The sequence below is a fragment of the Dasypus novemcinctus genome, chromosome 9 (genome assembly GCF_030445035.2).
Source record: "Dasypus novemcinctus isolate mDasNov1 chromosome 9, mDasNov1.1.hap2, whole genome shotgun sequence".
In the NCBI taxonomy this organism is placed as follows: domain Eukaryota; kingdom Metazoa; phylum Chordata; class Mammalia; order Cingulata; family Dasypodidae; genus Dasypus; species Dasypus novemcinctus.
This window is the reverse complement of record NC_080681.1, coordinates 96840635-96855779: the sequence shown is the minus strand read 5'-3', so window position 1 is coordinate 96855779 and position 15145 is coordinate 96840635. Positions and strand designations below refer to the sequence as shown.

Here is a 15145-nt window from a genome sequence, read left to right as displayed (position 1 = left end):
TATACTACTATTTAGTTTTTGTAAGTCTCCACTTCCTGTTCTGTAAAGTGGGGGTGAAAATAATTTTCAGATACAACAGCAAGCAAGAGAATTACATCCATCAGCCATATGGGATCAAAGCCCCATCTCAATTAGAGGTGGACTGGGCATCACAATCCCAGAATCCTCAGGATTGGGGAATAAAATATGGACTAGAGTGGACTTACTGGTATTCTACTATAGACTTATTGGAAGAAATTACATCATTGATGTATAGACAGTGGCCACTGGAGGTGTTGAAGGTAGGGAGAGGGAAAAAGAGTGGAATATGGAGACATTTTCAGGACTTAGAATTGTCCTGAATGACATTGCCGAGACAGATACAGGACATTATATATCCTGCCATAACCTACGGAATGGAGTGGGAGAGAGTGTGAACTACAGTGTAGACTGTAATCCATGCTGTGTGAAAATGCTCCAAAATGTGTTCATTAATTGCAATGAATGAACCACACTAATGAAAGAAGTTGTTAATGTGGGAAAAGTGGGAGGTGTGGGAAGCGGAGCGTATGGGAATCCCCTATATTTTTTATGTAACATTTTATGCACTCTATGTATCTTTTAAAAATAAATAAAAAATATATTTAAAAAAAGAAAATGCTTTTCAGAGATATAGTGCAGTCAGAATATAATTTTTATATATGGCTCAGCACAGTGCCTGGCACATGGTTCTGATATGTATTAGTATTCAACTCTATGGTAATCAAGGTGAAAAAAAAGTCAAAAGAGGAAAGAAAGGATAAAGGAGGGTTTAGTGATGAGATAGGAAGAGAGACAATTAGACAGTCATAGAAGAAAAGACAGAGGAAAGGATAAAGAAAGAGACAGCTCATTGAGATGAATGTGGTGGTTAGAAAGAACACAGGACTCGGAAGGAAATGTGCTTGAAACATCAGGGCAGGCTAACTGACCAGCTGTCAAGTGGCCTTAGAGGTAATGTTTTCCTTGGTGAATTCATCATGGTCCAGACTCATAAAATTGACTTTAACAACAATAAGAGAACCTATATACTGAGAGTTGAGAAATAGATCATATTAACTTACCTCCTACTCTAGGATATGAGTCAAAGATTCAGTGTATTAATTTATGATGAGAAATGGAACTGCCAAGGGGATGAGAATGTTCACATTGCCATGTCCAGGGCATTCTTCCCCTGTAGGAAAATGTGCACAGGAAGCCAATTTCTGATGTGAAGTCTGCTGTGAGAGTGTGAGAAGAGGGAACTGGGTGGTTTAAATATTTGATGGCATCAGGCTCTGATAGCCTTGTGCCTCCAAATCCCCAGTAAGGATAAATCTGCCACTGGCATTTGAGTGACTGTACTAGAGGGCCAGAGCTAAGACTGGATTCTGCCAACATATGCTTCTCTGATTCTGATTTTTTTCTAGTTCCATTTCTGAGAAGCCCAGCTTTAGATCGAAGCACTCCTTTTAAATCTAAATTACCAATATAATATAAACTAATAAAAATGTTACAAGCAAAAAAGTACAGGGAAATGTCTCAACATTGTCAGTTAAGATTTTTCAGTTGTATGTAGCTGAAAACCCAACTAAAACTGGCTTTAAAATGAGAGCCAGTTGGTTCAAGTAACTGAATGAGATCTGTGTAGAACAGAAAAATTTTGCTTCAGGGTTATGGTAGAGTGCTAGCTCAGCACCAAACCTGGATATTCTACAAAGGAATCCAGCTGAAATCTGAGAACTGAAAAATACAATAACTGAATTTAACACAATAGATAGGTCTAACAGTAGATTAGATACTACTAATTATAGGATTAGTGAGCTGGATGATAGTGTAAAATATCCAGACTGAAATATGGAGAGAGAGGAAAGACTGGAAAAAAATATATAAGAGAGTAAGAGACATATGGGACATGGTGAAAGGTGTAATACTCATGGAATCATAGTCCTAGAAAGAGAGGATGGAGAGAATTGAGAAGATGCAAAATATGAAGAGTTAATAGTTGAAAAAATTCCAAAACTAATGAAAGACATCAAGACATATATTCAGGAAGTGCTATCAATCTCAAGTACGATAAATGCAAATGAAAATACAGAACTTCCGGAAAGATGGCAGACTAGAAAGGCATGGGACTCTCTTCTTCTCCAGAAAAATAGCTAGAGGACAGGCTGAAACTGCCTAGAAAAAGATCTTCTAGGGTTTAGGACACCAGGTGAAGGCTGAACACTGCCTAGAGGAGAGAGGGACAAAGGAGGGAAATCCCAACCACAGAACTGTGAATTGAAACCAATGGCTGTGGCTGCTGGTACCATCCCTCCCTCCCCACCCCCCAACTCACAAAAGACACTTTAGAACTCTCCGGCCTCTGGGCCTAAGACTCAGATAAAGGGGGCTCTGGGAATCTACCACCGCAGGAAAGAGGAGAGAGAAAGACACAGCCTAAGGCTGACCCTGCTTCTGACCCTCAGATTTGGTCTGCTGTGTCCCAGGAGCCCTTCCAGGCCGGGTGGGGCTGCACCATTGTTTGCCTTGGAACCAGAAAGGGAATAGACCCTCCCAATCTCCTCCTCTACTAACAGGGACTGATTATTGAATATATTTCCAACCTGGGAAAAGGGAGGGGGCTGCCACAGAAGGCTGGAGAACAGTCTCAAAGAAAGTTTGAATTACAAGGTTCATATCCTCCAGACAGGAAGGTCTATCACACTGATCCCATCTGTGTTGCAACAAATACACTTTGATCAGGAATAAGACTGCCAAAGAGCACCATCAGCTGGCAGACTAAGGAAGTGCATGTGAGAAAATGAAAAGTAGGAGAGGCTTCTGGCCTCTATAGCCTCCCTCCCCAAGGCCCTAAGAAGTGACTCTACAACCAATTACTGGGTCCAGTGCCCAGTTTTGAGCAACCAGTAGGACAATCCTAACAATCCGGGTCAGGAAGTGGACTTGGCCGAGTGGTTAGGGCGTCCATCTACCACATGGGAGGTTCACAGTTCAAACCCCAGGCCTCCTTGATCTGTGTGGAGCTGGCCCATGAGCAGTGCTGATGCGCTCAAGGAGTGCCGTGCCATGCAGGGGTGTCCCCGCACAGGGAAGCCCACGTGCAAGGAGTGCGCCCCATAAGGAGAGCCTCCCAGTGCAAAAGAAAGTTCAGCCTGCCCAGGAATGGTGCCGCACACATGGAGAGCTGACACAACAAGATGACACAACAAAAAGAAACACAGATTCCCGTGCCGCTGACAACAACAGAAGCAAAGAACATGCAGCAAATAGACACAGAGAACAGACAACTGGGGCAGGGGGAGAAGAGGGGAGAAGGGGAGAGAAATAAATAAATAAATCTTTAAAAAAAAAACAAAAACTAATTCAGGTCAGGCCAAGAATCAAAGACCAGTGAGTACACACAGCCTTCTGCCACTAAATTCCTACAAAAGAGAAAGAAATTGATCATCTGAGTAAACTACATCCTAATCAGATGCCTAGATATTAGTAAAAAATCATAAGCCATACTATGAAAATAAGACATGGCCCAAGAAAAGGAATATGTCAAAGCCTCAGAAGACATGCAGAATTTGAGAGAACTAATTAGCAAGATGCACACAAATTTCCAAAATAAAATTAATGAGTTGAAAGACAATACGGTTAAAGAGAAAAGTGACATCAATAAGACATTGGGTGAATGCAAAGAAGAATTTGAAATCCTGAACAGAAAAGTAACAGAGCTGATGGGAATGAAAGATGTAATAGGTGAGATCAAAAACACATTTGAGGCATACAAGAGCAGACAAGAAATGATAGAAGAAAGAATAAGTGATACCAAAGACAGAACAAGTAAAATTGAAGACAGAAAAGAACACAGAGAGAAAAGAATGGAAAAAATTGAGCAGAGGATCAGAGAGTTGAATGACAACACAAAACACAACAACATACATGTTACAGGAGTTCCAGGAGGAGAAGAGAAGGGAAAGAGTATTTCGGGAAATAATAGTTGAAAATTTCCCAACTCTCAAAAGAAATGAACTTACACATCCAAGAAACATGCCATACTCCAATCAGAACAAATCCAAATAGACCTACTCCAACACATATACTACTCAGAATATCAAATGTCAAACATAAACAGAAAATTCTCAGAGCAGCAGGGAAGAAACAAATCATCACGTACAAGGGACATCCAGTAAGAGCATAGATTTCTCTTCAGAAACCATGGAGGCAAGAAGACAGTTGTATGCCACAATTAGGATACTAAAAGAGAAAAACTGCCAGCTGAGAATTCTATATCCAGCAAAATTGTCCTTCAAATAAGAAGGTGAGTTTAAAATATTCACAAACAAACAGAAACTAAGAGAGTTTGCGAAGAAGAATGCACATTTGCAGAAAATATTAAAGAAAGCCTTAGAACCTGAAAGAAAAAGACAGGAGAGACAGGCTTGGAAGAGAGTATAAAAGAAAGAATAGCAAAAAGGGAAACCAAAAGAGTAAAAAGGCAGACAAAAATAAGATATGACAGATGGAAACCAAAGAATAAAATGGAGGAAGTAAATAGTGTATTTTCAGTAGTATCATTGAATGTGAATGGATTAAACTCCCCAATAAAAAGATACAGACTGAAAGAATGGATAAAAAAATATGAGCCATCCATATGCTGCTTACAAGAAACTCACCTTAGACCCAGTCCCACTCATATCATTAGAAAGAACAAGTAGACAGAAGGTCAACTAGGAAACAGAATTTGAACAATATGATAAACGAGTTAGACTTAACAGACATATACAGATCACTGCATTCAAACTCAGTGGGTTATGCATTCTTCTCAAGTGCCTATGGATCTTTCTCCAGGATAAACCACATGTGAAGGCACAATGCAACTCTCAATAAATATAATAAGATTGAAATTATACATAGCACCTTCTCTGATAATAATGGAATGAAACTGGAAATCAATAATAGACAGGAAAAAAGAAATTTGCAAATGTGTGAAGACTGAACAACACACTCCTAAATAATCAGTGGGTCAAAGAAGAAATTGCAAATGAAATCAGTAAATATATTGAGACAAATGAAAATGAGAACACATCTTATCAAAATTTATGGAATTCAGCAAAGGCAATCTTGAGAGGGAAATTTATAGCCCTAAGTGCCTATATTAAAAAAGAAGAAAGAGCTAAACTCAAAGACTTAACTGAACAACTAAACTAGAAAAAGAATAGCAAACCAGTCCCAAAGCAAGCAGAAGGAAAGAAATAATAAAGATTAGAGCAGAAATAAATGAAATTGAGAACAAAAAAACAACAGAGAAAATCAACAAAGCCAAAAGCTGGTTCTTTGAGAAGATAAATAAAATTGACAAAGTTCTAGCTAGACTAAGAAAGAAAAAGAGAGAGAATATGTAAATAAATACCGTAAGAAATGAAAGGGGGGAAGTTACAACTGACCCCACAGAAATAAAAACAATCATAGAGGATATAATGAGAAACTGTATGCCAACAAATTAGACAACCTAGATGAAATGGACAAATTCCTAGAAATGCATAACAAACCTACACTGATGTTACAAGAAATACAAGAACTTAACAAACCAATCACATTTAAGGAGATTAAATCCATCATCAAAAATCTCCCAGCAGACAACCAACAAGATGGTGGTTGAGTAAGGAACTCCTAGAGTCAGTTCCCACTACAGGGCAGTTACTGAAGCTAGCTGAAGCATCTGTTTGGGGGCTCCAGGAGACCAGAAGAGCATCCTGTCACATCCTTGAAGGAATGGAAGGAGGAGACTGCCCATCTGCAGAGAAGATTCATAAGTAGAGCACTCCATGCCATGGAGGCCAGTGCCCATGCTCCACAAGCTGCCTTGGGAGCTGTTCCATGGCTGGAATTGAAACCTCCACTTCCCAAAAATGGGGGAGGAAGAGATGGTTGGGCACCAACTTTGGCTACGAGTAAATTCAGTGAGCTAAAGTATAATCCTGAGAATAGCTAAAGTTTGAGCCTGTCCAAGACAGAAAGAGGCTCTGGTAACTGCCATCTTAACACCATGCTTGGCATTAGGGAAAGCAGGGTGGACTGAAAATCACAGTGCTGGTAGAGACTGGCTTCTTTCCATCCAGATCAAATTGTAGGTCTAGCCTAAGCCCCAGCCCCACCTCTGGGAGGGGAGAAGCTAGAGGGACCTCACCAGCCTCTCTGGGAAATTACTGGCCAAGCTGTGAAGGCCAGTGATTTTCCTACTTTGGCAGTGCAAGCTGCCCCAAGAGCTATTCTGTGGCTGGAATTGGAAGCTCCATTTCCCAAAAACAGGGGAGGAGAAGATAGTTGGCTACTGATTTTGGCTACTGATTAGTAGACTCAGTTGGCTAAGGAATAACCCTAGGGACAGCTGAGATGTGAATCTGTTCAAGTTGGCAAAAAGACCAGTAGCCACCATTTTGACTCCACCCCCAGCCTGAGGGGAAGCCAGGCCTGGAAATCACAGTGACGGTAAGAACTGGTTTCTTTCACCCAGATCAGTCTACAGCCCTAGCCTAAGCTTCAACCCTACCTCTGGCAGGGAGAAGGCTGGCAGGCCCTGCACCAGCCTATCCAGGTAACTTCAGGTACCTTTGGCTGGCAGACTGAATAATCAGAAGTCTACCTGGGCAACTGTGGTCATCTTGGACCCACCCTGCATAGATTGCTGCCCCACCTGCAGCTCCATCCCTGTCCCAGGCAGGGGAGAAAAGGGCATGAAGCCTCATTAGTCTCTCTGGGCAACTATAGTCTAGGCTTGCATGACTTGGATTATCTCACACAGCTGTGACTCCATCCTACCCCAGGTAAAGGAGATAGTTAGAAGAAGCTTCATTGATCCCTGGGGCAATGAGGGCAGCTTGAGCCTCCACAGCTTACAGCACCAACTACACCCTTGGCTCCTACTGCGCAAGCAGCAAGGGAGAAAGGGCAATAAACTAAAGAGAAAAACTGCACCCAGAATAAATATTCTAGTAAACCAGATGCCAAGACACCAACAAAAAATTACAATCCACACCAAGAAACAGGAAGCTATGGTCCAGTAAAGGAACAAAATAAGCCTCCAGGTGACATAAAGGAGTTGAGACAACTAATCATAGATGTTCAAACAAATCTCCTTAATAAATTCAATGAGATGGCTAAAGAGATTAAGGATGTATCATGCCTGTCCCAGAAGGAGAAGAAAAGGGAAAGGGGGCAGAAGGAATATTTGAAGAAATAATGGTCAAACATTTCCCAACCCTATTGAAGGACATAGATATCCATGTCCAAGAAGCACAACGTACTCCCATCCAAAAAAATCCAAATAGACTGACTCCAAGACACATACTCATCAGAATTGCAAATATCAAAGACAAAGAGAATTCTGAGAACAGCAAGAGAAAAGCAATGCATAACATATAAAGGACACCCAATAAGAGTAAGTGCTGATTTCTCACCAGAAACCATGGAAGCAAGAAGACAGTGGTCTGATATATTTAAGATACTACAAGAGAAAAACTTCCAGCCAAGGATCTTATATCCATCAAGATTGTCTCTCAAAAATGAGGGCAAGATTAGAATATTCACAGATAAACAGAAAGTGAGAGAATTTCTAAACAAGAGATCAGATTTTCAGAAACTACTAAAGGGTGTGCTAGACTAACAGAAAGGTGAAGATGGTCAACCACCACACCAGGGAACCGAGAGGACCTACAACAGCAAACAGGAGAATTGTATCCATCATCCATGTGGAATCTAAGCCCCCTCTCAATATAGAGGTGGAATGGACATCTCTATCCTAGGGTCCACAGAATGGAGGAATAATATATGGATTAGAGTGGACTTACTGATATTCTACTATGGAACTATTTTGACATAATGGAAGAAATTATAGCATTGATGTGGAGAAAGTGGCCATGGTAGTTACTGAGGGCAGAGAGAGGGAAGAAAAGATGTGATGTGGGGGCATTTTCTGCACTTGAAGTTGTCCTAAATGATATTGCAGGGACAGATGCAGGACATTATATATCCTGCCACAACCCACTGAATGGACTGGAGGAGAGTGTAAACTACAATGTAAATTATTATCCATGTGGTGCAGCAGTGCTCCAAAATGTATTCATCAAATGCAATGAATGTGCCACAATGATGAAAGAGGTTGTTGATGTGGGAGGAGTGGGGTGAGGAGGGTGGGGGATATATGGGGACCTCTTATATTTTTTAAATGTAACATTTAAAAATAAATAAAGAGGGGAAACGGACTTTGGCCCAGTGGTTAGGGCGTCCGTCTACCATATGGGAGGTCCGCGGTTCAAACCCCGGGCCTCCTTGACCCGTGTGGAGCTGGCCATGCGCAGCGCTGATGCGCGCAAGGAGTGCCGTGCCACGCAAGGGTGTCCCCCGCGTGCGGGAGCCCCACGCGCAAGGAGTGCACCCGTGAGGAAAGCCGCCCAGCGTGAAAAGAAAGTGCAGCCTGCCAAGGAATGGCGCCGCCCACACTTCCCGTGCCGCTGACGACAACAGAAGCGGACAAAGAAACAAGACGCAGCAAATAGACACCAAGAACAGACAACCAGGGGAGGGGGGGAAATTAAATAAATAAATAACTCTTTAAAATAAATAAATAAATAAATAAATAAAAATAAATAAAGAGATCATAAAATAAAATAAAATAAAATAAAATAAAATAAAATAAAATAAAGGGTGTGCTAGAGCTGAAAAGAAAAGACAGTAGAGAAAGGCCTGGAAGAGAGTCTAGAAAGGAAGATTATATCAATAAAAGTAATTAAAAGTGTCAAAAGTGGGGAAAATAAAATATGACAGATAAAACTCAAATAGGAATAAACTTAACCAATGATGTAAAGCACTTGTATGCAATGTTACAAGAAATCAAAAAAGGTCTAAATAACGGAAGAACATTCCGTGCTAAAAGATTGGAAGACTAAATATCATAAAAATGTCAGTTCTACTCAAATTGATATACAGATTCAATGCAATCCTGATAAAAATTCCACCGGCATTTTTTTTTTCATTGAAAGCATGATTATCAAATTTATTTGAAAGGGTAAGGTGTGCTGAATAGCCAAAAACATCTTAAAAAGGAAAAGCAAACTCTCATCTCCAGACTTTAAATTATATTACTGGGAAGTGGACTTGGCCCAATGGATAGGGCGTCCGTCTACCACATGGGAGGTCTGCAGTTCAAACCCCGGGCCTCCCTGACCCGTGTGGAGCTGGCCCACAAGCAGTGCTGATGTGTGCAAGGAGTGCTCTGCCACGCAGGGGTGTCCCCTGCATAGGGGTGCCCCACGCGCAAGAAGTGTGCCTTGCAAGGAGAGCCGCCCCGCACGAAAAAAGTGCAGCTAAGCCAGGAGTGGCACTGCACACGTGAAGAGCTGATGCAGCAAGATGACACAATAAGAAAAGTGACAATGTTTTCAGTGCCACATGACAAGAATGCAAGCGGACACAAGAACACACAGCAAATGGACACAGAGAGCAGACACCGGGGGGGGGGGGGATGGGGAGCAAAATAAATAAAATAAATCTTTGAAAAAAAAAACAATGAGTTATCATTTCACACCTATCAGAATAGCCACTATTAAAAAGACAGAGAACCACAAGTGTTGGAGAGGATGTGGAGAGATAGGCACATTTCTTCACTGTTGGTGGGAATGTATAATAGTACAGCCACTGCGGAGGCAGCTCCTAAAGAAGTTGAGTATAGACTTGCCACGTGACCCTGCAGTACCTCTACTGGGTATATACCCAGAAGAACTGAGAGCAGTGACACGATCAGATATCTGCACACTGACGTTCATAGCGACATTATTCATGATTGCCAAAAGTTGGAAAGAACCCAGGTGTCCATCAACAGATGAATGGATAAGCCAACTGTGGTCTATTCACATGATGAAATATTATGCAGCTGTAAGAAGAAATATGTTGAGCAAAGCAAGCCAGACACAAAAGGACAAATACCGTATGATTGCGTTACTATGAATCAAATATATATTGTGTAACATATTGTATGACATATTGCATGATTTTTTAAAATTATATGTATCCAGTACATTTAAATGAGAAATGTACATTTTATTCAACTATGTTTTTTTACTTTTTAATTGTTTATATTTTCAATTATTAAATGTACACAATAAAGTTAATTAAAAAAAAGAAAATACACATAGGCATTTCATAGAGTTCCAACTATTCTGAAAAACCAAAGACAAAAATATTAAAATCAAATAAAGAAAAAGGGCAACATTAATATGACAATTAACTCCTAGCATAAATAATAAAATGCAAAAGACAATGGAATGATATCCTCAAAGTGCTGGGGAAAAAACACTTAAAGTTCTATTCTCAGTTAATATACCTTTCAGAAATGAAGGCAGAATTAATATTTTTAGACATATCAAAACCTGAGAAAATTCTTCATCCACAGACCCACACTAAAACAAACACTAAAGCAAATCTTCAAGAAGAATGAAAATAAATCCTCCTCCAGAAAAACAATAACATGCAGGAAACAGTAAATACATTGGTAAAAATAAATGAACAATGATGGTATAAAGCAATAATGCCATGTGGAGGTTTTTTAAATCCCACAAAGAACATTTTAATAGAGCTAAATAAACAACATAACATATATACAACATAAAATTTTCCATTAAAATCAAATTTATTGATATATTAGTAAAGCATACATTCCATCCAAAGTGTACATTCATTGGTATGCAGTATAATCACATGGTTGTGCATTCATCACTTCGATCATTATTAGAGCATTGTCATTATTCCAATAATAAAAATAATAATAATACAATAAAACAAAAAACAGACAAAAAAAGCTCCACCCCTTAATAATTACCTCTCAATCTCTCTATGCTTTCCTTCCATACAAAAATTTCTCATTTCAACCACTCTCAAGTATACAGTTCAGTATGCTACCATTGTGTTTCCATTACCAAAAGTTTTCCATCATGCCAAACAGAAAATCTGTACCCTTTAAACATTAACTCCCCATTCTTGTCCCATCCCCACCGCCCCTTGAAGGACAATAAAATTTTGTAAGCACTCTTGACAGAATAAATACAGGATACCAGATGGGGTAAGGATGGAGAGGGGTGACTCTAAGATGTAAATAATCAATTCTGTATGAGAAGTGGAGGTGGTCAGGAATGATTCATAGAGGTGATGTTTGGATTGAGTCTGGAAGCAGGTTAGCAACTCAACAAAGCGATGAGAGAGAGGGGCACTGAGTACTCAAAGACATGTCATGTGGAGTTTTAAATATATGGAGAATTAAAGCACATAACAAAAATAACACACACAGTGAGAGGAAGTAAATGGAGTTAAAGTGTTTTAAAGTCCTTGCATTGTCCAGGAAGTGGAACTTTTATTTTTAAAGAAATAGCTAAGTTGTTTGAATCTAGGATGCCCCAAAGAGAAACAACCTGGTCAATTACTAAGAAAAATGCAGAACTTTTTTCTTTTTTCTTTTCTTTTCTTTTTTCTTTCTTTCCTTTTCCTTTAATTTTCCTTCCTTCTATTAATTTTTTAGATTATAAATATCATTTCTTTTTATGCCACCCCATTACACTTAAACATAGCAAGTACTTGATAAATATTTGTTTGTTTTAAAATACACAACTCAGTGGTATATATTGCATTTACAGTGCTGTGCTCCAATCATCACTATTTATTACCAAAACGTTTCCATTATGCCAAACATAAACTCTGTATCATAAGCAAAAAACATTCCCATCTTTCCCCCGCTTTCTACCCTTGCTCCTCATAACCTGTAATCTAATTTTCATCTCTATGAATTTGCACATTGTAGTTATTTCATATAAGTGAAATCATACACTATCTGTCCTTTTGTGTTTGACTTATTTCACTCAACCTTATCTCTCCAAAGTTCATCTATGTTATAGCATGTATCAAAACTTTTTTCCTTTTTACTGCTGAATAATATTTCATTGTCTGTATATACCACATTTTGTTTATCCGTTTATACCTTAATGGCCACTTAGGTTGTTCCACATTTTAGCTATTATGAATAATAATGCTGCTATGAACATTGATGCACAAATATGTGTTTAGGTCCATGCTTTCTGTTTTGGGGGGTATATACTAAGAAGTGGTGTTTCTGGGTCATATGGTAATTCTATACTTAACTTTCTGAGGATCCGACAAACTGTTTTCCACAGTGGTACACCATTTTACATTCCCAGCAACAATAGCCAATGGTTCATATTTCTCTGCACCTTCAACATTTGTTATTTTCCTTTTTTATTAATAACCATTTTAGTGGGTATTAAGTGGTATCTCATTGTGGTTTTGATCTCAATTTCCCTAATGGCTAATGATTTTGAATGTTTTTTCATGTGCTTACTGGCCATTTGTATATCTTCTTTAGAAAATTGTCTATTTAAATTCTTGGTCCAATTTTAAGTTAGGTTGTCTTTTTATTGTTGAGTTGTAAGATTTTAAAAATATATATTCTGGCTATTATCATACATATGATTTCCAAATATTTTATTCCATTCTGTAGGGTGTATTTTCATTTTCTTGATAATATTTTTTGATGTACAAAAGTTTTAAATTTTGATGAAATACATTTGATCTATTTTTGCTTTTGTGACTTGTGCTTTTGGTGCAAAATCTAAAAATCCATTACAAATACTCCATTACTGCCTTTTTTGGTATTTAGTTCCTTGTTTATAGTGTACCGTTTGGAGTTCCTTCTTCTTTCCTTTCTATATTTTGAAGTTATTTTCCTAGTTGGTTATCTTTGTAATTACAGTTAACGTCTTAAACTAATAACAACCTAGTTTGACTTGTGCCAAACTAGTTTCAGTAGTACACAAACTGTACTACTATGTATCTCCTTCCTTCCCCTTTTATATTGTTGTGTTAGCCAGGGTTCTCTAGGGAAACAGAATCAACAAGAGGTATCTGTCAATAGTATGTGATTTTATAAGTCTTTCATGTGACTGTGGGGATCCACAAGTCCAGGTTCCACAGGCAGGCTGCAACCAGGAGCTCCAATGAAAGTACTATGAAAGTTCTTGATGAGTTCTGGGTGACGTTGGCTGTCAAAAGACAACCTGGGAAGCCTCGCCGCCGCCGCCGCCCAGAGACTGCTGAGCCCCGTCTGTCCGTGGCCACCTACTCCGGACACAGAACATCCAGTCATGGATAAAAATGAGCTGGTACAGAAGGCCAAACTGGCCGAGCAGGCTGAGCGATATGATGACATGGCAGCCTGCATGAAGTCTGTAACTGAGCAAGGAGCTGAATTATCCAATGAGGAGAGGAATCTTCTCTCCGTTGCTTATAAAAATGTTGTAGGAGCTCGTAGGTCATCTTGGAGGGTCGTCTCAAGTATTGAGCAAAAGACGGAAGGTGCTGAGAAAAAACAGCAGATGGCTCGAGAATACAGAGAGAAAATTGAGACCGAGCTAAGAGATATCTGCAATGATGTACTGTCTCTCTTGGAAAAGTTCTTGATCCCCAATGCCTCACAAGCAGAGAGCAAAGTCTTCTATTTGAAAATGAAAGGAGACTACTATCGTTACTTGGCTGAGGTTGCTGCTGGTGATGACAAGAAAGGGATTGTGGATCAGTCACAACAAGCATACCAAGAAGCATTTGAAATCAGCAAAAAGGAAATGCAACCAACGCATCCTATCAGATTGGGTCTGGCCCTTAACTTTTCTGTGTTCTATTACGAGATTCTGAACTCCCCGGAGAAAGCTTGCTCTCTTGCAAAGACAGCTTTTGATGAAGCCATTGCTGAACTTGATACATTAAGTGAAGAGTCATACAAAGACAGCACGCTAATAATGCAATTACTGAGAGACAACTTGACATTGTGGACATCAGATACCCAAGGAGATGAAGCTGAAGCAGGAGAAGGAGGGGAAAATTAACCGACCTTCCAACTTTGTCTGCCTCATTCTAAAATTTACACAGTAGACCATTTGTCATCCATGCTGTCCCACAAATAGTTTTTTGTTTACGATTTATGACAGGTTTATGTTACTTCTATTGGAATTTCTGTATTTCCCATGTGGTTTTTATGTTTAATATTAGGGGAGTAGAGCCAGTTAACATTTAGGGAATTATCTGTTTTCATCTTGAGGTGGCCAATATGGGGATGTGGAATTTTTATACAAGTTATCAATGTTTGGCTTAGTACTTTGGGTACATTGTGGCTTCACAAAGGCCAGTGTTAAAACTGCTTCCATGTCTAAGCAAAGAAAACTGCCTACATATTGGTTTGTCCTGGTGGGGGGTAAAAGGGATAATTGGTTCCAGTCACAGTGTAGTTATTGTGGGTACTTTTAAGGTTTGTAGCACTTTCAGGGCTGTGGTAGAAATAGATATCCCATGGATATTACATGTCAAACCATGTGTATCTATGGAATACACAATCTCAGTGTGCACACCTTTGACTACAGCTGCAGAAGTGTTCCTTTTAGACAAAGTTGCAACCCAATTTACTCTGGAGAAGGGCAGAAACGGTTCACATTCCATTATTTGTAAAGTTACCTGCTGTTGCTTTCATTATTTTTGCTACACTCATTTTATTTGTATTTAAATGTTTTAGGCAACCTAAGAACAAATGTACAAGTAACGATGCAGTAAAAAATGAGTTGCTTGATATCCATTACTTCATGTGTATCAAGCACAGCAGTAAAACAAAAAAACCCATGTATTTAAACATTTTTTAGGTTTTTTGCTTTTGTGATTTTTTTTTTTTTGATACTTGCCTAACATGCATGTGCTGTAAAAATAGTTAACAGGGAAATAACTTGATGATGGCTAGCTTTGTTTAATGTCTTATGAAATTTTCATGAACAATCCAAGCATAATTGTTAAGAATACGTGTATTAAGTTGATGTAAGTGGAATAAAAGTTTTATGAATGGAAAAAAAAAAAAAAAAAGACAACCTGGGAAATTCTCCCTCGATGCTGGAATCACTTCCCCTTTTAAGGCATTCAACTGATTGGATAAAGTGTCACTCACTGCTGATGACCATTTCCTTGATTGATGTGATTGTAATCAGCTATCTGCGCTTTACCACTGTAGTATAGTCAATGGTGACTAAAGTCCATAAATGACCTTGTATTAGAATTACCC

The 15145-nt window shown here is 39.1% G+C and overlaps 1 protein-coding gene across 1 annotated transcript; it reads left to right on the top strand.

Moving 5' to 3' along the window:
* Positions 1 to 13113: 13113 nt before the first annotated feature.
* LOC131279793 (14-3-3 protein zeta/delta) lies at positions 13114 to 14027 on the top strand. Its single transcript, XM_058303856.2, has one exon. The coding sequence runs from the start codon at positions 13194 to 13196 to the stop codon at positions 13929 to 13931; it is 738 nt and encodes a 245-aa protein (XP_058159839.1). The 5' UTR covers positions 13114 to 13193; the 3' UTR covers positions 13932 to 14027.
* Positions 14028 to 15145: the final 1118 nt, after the last annotated feature.